Below are 6,992 nucleotides of genomic sequence, written 5' to 3'. Positions count from 1 at the left end.
CCCTGTCACCGTGTCACCCTGTCACCGTGTCACCCTGCAGCTCTGCAGTCCTGTCACCCTGCAACCATGTCACACTGTCACTGTGTCACCCTGCAGCTGTCACCCTGCAGTTCTGTTGCTGTCACCCTCCAGCCCTGCAAGTAGGTGACCCTGCAGCCATGTCACTGTGTGTCATCCTTTCAGCCCTTTCACCCTGCAGCCCTGTCACCCTGCAGCCACACCCTCAGCCCTGTCACTGTGTCACCCTGCAGCCCTTTCACCCTGAAGTTGTGTCACCCTGCAGCCACACAGTCCTGCAGCTGCATCACCCTGCAGCCCTGTCACCCTGCAGCTGTGTCACCCTGCAGCTGTGTCACCCTGCAGCCCTGTCACTGCACAAGCTTAATAAGTTAATTAAGACAGTGCTGATTTCAGATAGAGAGGAGGAAGGCTTTGCACAGGGCTGGGAACCATCCCAGGGAACCATCCCAATCCATCGTCCATCAGCCGTGGATTTTCACCCACACCACCTCAGCTGCTGCCCTTGGGCTGGTTTGGGAACATGTTGGGGAATGGGTGGAAATCCAGGACAGGCCTTCCCCTCCCAAACAATATCCACGGGCACGTGGGGGCTGTTTCTTCCGCAGTGGGAGCCTGGGAGCTGCATTTCCAGGGTACTGGGGTTTGTGCCCATCTATTTCCAGCCTGGTGCCTGCCTGGGATCCCACAGCACTCTGGAGCTGGAGCTGCAGCTTCCCTGGTGGGGCCCTTTCCATGATGCCAATGGCCACAAACACCCACTGGAGCCCCTGGAATTATAAGAAAAGGGGGAACATATAAAAGAAGAAAATTTGATGGGGAAATGTGGGAAATCATGGGAAAACATGTGAAAACACAGGCAAATGTGTGGAAATATGGGGAAATGTGGGAAATGGTGGGGAAATGTGGGGAAACATGGAGAAATATGGGAAAACGTGGAGAAGTGTGGAAAAACAAGCGAAGATATGGAAAAACCTGGGAAAACGTGGGGAAATATGGGAAATGGTGGGAAAATGTGGGGAAACATGGAAAAATATGGAAAAACGTGGGGAAACATGGAAAAATACGGAAAAATGTGGGGAAACATGGAAAACCAATTGAAAATGTGGAAAAACCTGAGAAAACATTGGAAATGTGGGACAACGTGGGGAATGTGGGAAAATGTGAGGAAACATGAAAAAAACGAGGGAAAATACAGAAAAACCTGGGAAAACCTGGGGAAATATTGGAAAGCATGTCCCCCAGCACAGTGGGGCTGGCAGTGCTTTCCCTTGGTGGGGGCTGCCCTGTCAGGGTGACCCCCACGCGTGGGGTGCCCCTGTCCCCGGGGGGACCCCGGATGTGCCCCCTGCGTGTGCCGCCCCCCATCCCCCTTAGTCCCCTCCCTCCCTCCCTCCTTTCCTTCCCTCCCTCTTTTCCTTCCCCTCCCTTCCCCTCCTCGGGGCGTCGCCGCCCCCACGCGCGTGTCTTCGCCCTCCCCCGCCCCGCGGGTGGGCGTGGGGGCGGCGCGGGAGGGGAAGGGGTGTAGGGGGGGGAGGTTGGTCCGGGGGGCCCCGGGGCCGGGCCGGGTGCGCGGGGGAGCGCGGAGGGGGGCGCGGGGGGCGCGGCGGCGGGTGCGGGATGCGCGGCCCCCGATGGGATGTAGCGGGCGGCTGCTGGGACCCGCCGGGGGCCGCCGCGCCTCGCTGCTCCTCACCATGATCCTCTTCTTCACCTACTTCTTCTCCTGCCTGCCCGGGCCCTGCGAGCCGCTGCCCCCCGCGCTGCTGCTGCCCGCGCCCGGCGCGCTGCCCGCGGGGCCGGGGGGCTCGGGGGGCTCGGGGGGCTCGGGGGGCGCGGGGGGCGGCAGCCGCCGGTTCCCCCAGGCCATCATCGTGGGCGTGAAGAAGGGCGGGACGCGGGCGCTGCTCGAGTTCCTGCGGGCGCACCCCGGGGTGCGGGCGGTGGGCGCGGAGCCCCATTTCTTCGACAGGTGCTACGAGAAGGGGCTGCGCTGGTACAGGTAAGGGGCGCGGCGAGGGGGGCCCCCGGCAGCGGGGAATTAAGCGCCGAGCGGTGTTAATTGTCGCCCGGGACGGGACGGGGCGGCTCCGCAACAGGCTGGTCCGAGCGCGGCGGGTCCCGGGAGAGAAAGGGGGTCCGAAGGGGCGGGGAGGGGGATGTGGGTCCCGGGCGGGACGAGAAGGGGGGCGGCAGCTCCGACCCTCGCCTGGCCTGGGGAAGGGGCTGGGGGCTGGTTTTGCGGGGCTGTGGCTGAAGTCGGGAGCGGTGCGAGTGTGAGAACCGATCCCGTGTCACTTCTGTCCTCGTATCCCTCCGTGTCCCTCCTATCCCCGTGTCCCCCCTGTCCCTACATCCTCCTTTTCCTCCCTGTCCCCGCGCCTCCCATCTCGCATCCCATCCGGCCAGGGACGAAACCGCCAGCAAAAATTTGCTCTCTTAACTCTCCAGCCCTTGGGATTTTAACCTTTATCACTTCACCCTCAGCCGTCCCACCGGGTTTCTTTGGGAATTATTTTATTCGCGTGGTTTATAAAAATAAAGGGAGCTCGGAGCTCGGGCTTGATCCTGGCTGTGCTCGGAACGGGAACCGGGAGAGGGGTAAATCGCTGTCGGTGGGTTTGTGGCAAAGGGCAGAGCCGGAGTGATCCAAGGGAGTTTGTTTTTGGAGGATTTCAGTGGAATTGAACTCTTCAGGCGATAAAGCCTTCGGAAGAGCAGCTACTGTGCATGTGGTGTCTATTAAAGTGCCGTCTCCCGGCCAACTCCGGAGCGGCCGGGCCAAGCGGAGTCGGAGCGATAAGTCCCTTGAAGTCGGTGGTGGAATCTGGTCCGTTATTTTGAAGAGAGTCCAAATGTGTCGATGTATAAAAGCGCTGCGGTGTTCTCGGGGAAACATCTGAAAATAATAAAAGGAGTAGCTCTCCCTGTCCTTCCTGCCTCTCCATCCCCTGCTCCCCGAGCCCCGCGGGAATACCGTGTTTCTTACGTGCTCTCAGTGTTCCCCCGCGTTTTGGGGGCGGCTGCAGCTTCCCCATCCTCTCCAGAATAATAACCTGTGAAAAATCAGCGTGTTTAATGGAAAGGATAATTTTAGTGGTAATTTTACCCGCAGAGTTTCAGCTCTGTGAGCCCACATCTGGGCTGTAAAGTTAGGGCTTAACACACCTTCAAACCCAGTAAGTAGCGGTGCTCATTTTTACGGCTGCGTTAATATCCCCGTGATTTATTAGCTCGTTCCTCAGCACCGTTTGTGTCTGTGCTGCTCCAGAAACAAATAATGATGATAACTAATCTTTTGGGGCGAGGATTACAAGATAGATCTCACTTGGCAGAATGGGAGTTTGATGACTGCGAGCACATAATTAAAGCGGGGAAGATCGAACGCTTTCATATCTCTCGCCGTAGCCCAGCGAGGCGTCCGCAGGATGGACCACAGAGAGGAGGAGAAATAAATCTCAGCTCGGATGGCTGTGCCGGGAGTTTTCAGTGCTGTAAGCGCTTGCAGGGAGCCTGGCCTGGTACCAGCGAGATGTTTTAAGATGATTCTGCATATGGTTGTGGTAAATTCGGAGAAATGGAGCAGGGAAGGTTTGGGGAGCGGGGGAAGCGGCCGCTGGGCTGGGGAGAAGCTGCATCCTTTGGAGGGAGGAAAAAATCAGTAGATGTTTTGCTTTAACTCTGCATAGAGTAAGTGTGTTTTCAATCACACTCACAACTATTTCCCTTCACTTCCTCTCCTCTTTGCCTCTTGTTTTGTCTTCTCCCAAGACCTTGCCTATACTGAGGGATTTCTTTCCCTGGGAAAGCCAGACAGAGCTAAATGTTTAAAGCTGGGGTGTGCTGGAGTGGAGCAAAAGAGAAGCTGGACAGAAATTCAGGTTTTTCCAATGAATATCTCAAAAGTGGTGTAAACATTTTTAAGATATTTGAACTTGCTAGGAAACCAAAATTACACCAAGTGCTTCTCGCGCCAAGATATTTGGCCCGAAGGCACCTGTAGGTCGCTGCTTGTCTTGAGAAAATGTGGAAAAACAATTCCCTTGGAAATATTGCTCCAGAATTATTTTGTTCTTACTTGGAAGCTCAGTCCTGTAGCTATTTCGCTGCTGTGTCAGGAGTATCTGCTTGTGGGTGATGAGTAGTTTACACTATAAGCTACTGACTGAAATATTTTATTCTTACTGATTGTTTTTATTTAATTTAAATTTGAAATAGCCCAAAGTCCCTTTTCTTTGGAGTAACAGTGAAAAGAAAATGTTCTGCGAAAGCGTCTCATTCAGAATCCCTTGAGTTACTACAGGTTGAGCTAATTCTAAGAAGATTAAACACCTTTTCTAGGATGCAGCATAAATTACCTAATGGCTAATCCAAGCATTATGGGATGTTTTATCCTCGAAAAAACCCACTGGTTTAATTTTTTTGGCACTCAGTGCTGCTTGAAGGAAACCTGAATAAAAAGAAGAGGTGATGCTGGTGTGTCTGCCCCACTTTGGGGTGTGTGAGGGTCCTCTTTGGGAGCCTGGCACTGTCTGTCTGTCTCTGCTTTATGGGAATGTAGGTGTAGGGAAATGGTAAGAACTGAATGGAATCCCAGCTGTTTGCTGTGATATTTAGAAATTCATTGCAAAGCTTCGAGGAGCTGCTCGGCTTGAGGGACCAGGGCCAGATCCTGCCCTGGCCTGTGGGAATTGAGGAAAACGGTGCTTGTGGGCTGAGTGGCTGCGGGGTGAAGGGATTTGAGGGGTGCAAACCCCCTGGATGTGTGTGGGACAGCACCTGCTCCCAGCCCAGAGACCCCCCCAAGCAGATTCGGGCTCACGGGTGGCGTTTGGGGCACTCGGGGTGTTCACACCTCGTACGGTCCCTGTGCAGGGGCTCCCATGGGCTCCCCAGCAGACACTGCTCTGCTCCACTGGTGACATTTCGGGGGCGTAGCGGAATCTTTGCATGGATTGTTCCCTCTTTGGTTGCCAGAGCTGGTTTGTTTCCCACGCAGAGGTTCCGGCTGCTCCATCGCCCTGAGATTCGGCACAACCTTGGCAATTCTGGGGCTGTGGGGAAAGGGGCAGGAGAAATGGGGGTAACAGCAGCTTTGGGGCACGTGGCAGTGCTGGGACAGGGGCTTTGCAGAGGCTGGTTTGCATGAAAGGGAGTCTGAGGGAATTCAAGTTTAAGGGAATTCGTGTGGAGAGCGCTCAGCTTGTCCAAAGAAGTTTCCTCATCTCCATCTGCCAAAACTTTGCGGCAACATCAACCCAATGTGACGCTTTTCCTCTGTCTTGTGTTTCCTCACATGATCTATTATCCCAGGCCCTCTTTTCCATCCTGTCTTCCTGCTTTTTTCCAATAGCCAAAGAAAGAGTTAGGCAGGAGTGGGGCTGGGCCCAGCTCCCACCACCGTGTGTGTCTGTCAGGGTTGCACTGTGTGAGCTGTGCCCTGGATGATGGCACACACTGCATTTCATAGGAATTGTAAAGAATTCCATGCTTTCTTACAGTTTGGGCCACGAGTATTAAAAAGTACTATGGGATGGCTAGTGAGTGGCCAGGCTGGAGCTCCTCAGCCGGGTGTGGTGGGACACAAGGAGCTGGAATCCTCGCCGTGCGTCCTCTGGCCCTGCAGAGCCAACCCGGAGCTCCAAGTCTCCCAGAGACCAAATTTAGCTTTTTGTTATCATTTTCCCTTCTGATCTGTGCAGGTTTGCAAGAGGGATGAGGAACTTGTTGTGGGGTTCCTCATCCATCTGTGCTCTTGTGCCGGGATGTCCCAGCCCCGGCACATCGCCCTGTGCCCAGGGGAGATGGACGGGGAGCAGAGAGCTGCTCCATGGGATATGTGGGGTTTTCCCCCCCCTCCCTTTCTTCAGACCCATTCATAGGAGGCAATAACGCTCTTGAAAGGCATCCAGGATTTCTTGAGCCAGACTTTGTTATCTCGGAACCTCGCAACCCCGAAGCCTTTGAGCGGCAGGGAAAGGACGCGGCTCCGGCGCTGCTCTTTTGACTTTTGCTGTGAGTGTTATTGGCAGTTGAAAAGTGGAGCTAAGTAGATGCCTTGAGGGGTTTTTGTGTGTGTTGTGATTGTACAGACAGATCAAGACACTCTATAGCGCTGAGCTGTTGAATAAAATCAGCTCCTCTGGAGTCGCCAGGCTGCGTTTTGGCACCGGGCTTGGATCGCCTTGCAGGGAGAGCTTTTCACAGGCGCATTTAAGAAACACATAGGTGGGAAGGGACAAAGGAATCCTGCAGGAGTCAGATGGCGATGCACTGAGACCTGCTCCGGGACATTATCTTTATTCATTGACACCGGCTAATCTGTTCTCCTGATGGACTCGGTTTCAGCGCTGAGAGTGGCCCTTGTTTTCCTGGTGCCTTTGCAGACACTCAGCCCTGCAGCTTCTTGGCTTCATTACTTTGCAGTCTCTTCTCTTTTTTTTTTAATTCCATTCAAAAATGAGACCCTTCTGTCTCAGCTTCCCTTATTCGCACCCCCGTGTTTGGAAAATAAAACCTAAAATACAAAGAGAACATGCAGGAAACCTGAGAAAAAGCTAATTTTAACTAAGAACCAGATACTTCAAAGCTTTTATTTAAGGCATAGTATTTTTGATTGGCTTTTATGCAGTGTTTTAGTCCAAGCTCTACACTTGAGACGGGGTTAAGTGCTGGGTGCATCCGGTCTCCCTGATGATGTGCCCCTGTTTTCTGCTCCCTAACACACATCCAGCTCTGCCTGGACGTGGGAAGCAATCCATAATACGTGCAAAGTTTGGGTTTCTGCAAACTGCTTTCACGTGGGATTAAAAATAGCTTTTACTGCCACGATGAGGAATTAACATTTGAAACCATTTAAAGGGCTCCTTGACAGAGATTACTGTGGGCAGGGGGAGAGAGGGGCTGTGCCTGTCCTGTTTTAGGGGGTCTTCCCCCCCTGACACAGAGTAGGGGATGGGTGAGGGTTTGGAGCC

General features: G+C 54.0%; 1 protein-coding gene across 1 annotated transcript in view; it reads left to right on the top strand.

Annotated features, from left to right (window-relative positions):
• Nucleotides 1–1,652: 1,652 nt before the first annotated feature.
• The window catches only part of HS3ST6 (heparan sulfate-glucosamine 3-sulfotransferase 6), a 31,011-nt gene continuing 25,671 nt past the window's right edge, over nucleotides 1,653–6,992 (top strand). Inside the window, exon 1 of the mRNA XM_027656631.1 lies at nucleotides 1,653–2,020. Coding sequence (XP_027512432.1) covers nucleotides 1,653–2,020 — 368 coding nt within the window. The remainder of the gene's footprint in view (nucleotides 2,021–6,992) is intronic.

The sequence above is a fragment of the Corapipo altera genome, unplaced genomic scaffold, assembly GCF_003945725.1.
Source record: "Corapipo altera isolate COAL_440 unplaced genomic scaffold, ASM394572v1 104, whole genome shotgun sequence".
Lineage (NCBI taxonomy): Eukaryota > Metazoa > Chordata > Aves > Passeriformes > Pipridae > Corapipo > Corapipo altera.
The sequence above is the reverse complement of the archived record's forward strand: the minus strand, read 5'-3'. Positions and strand labels throughout refer to the sequence as shown.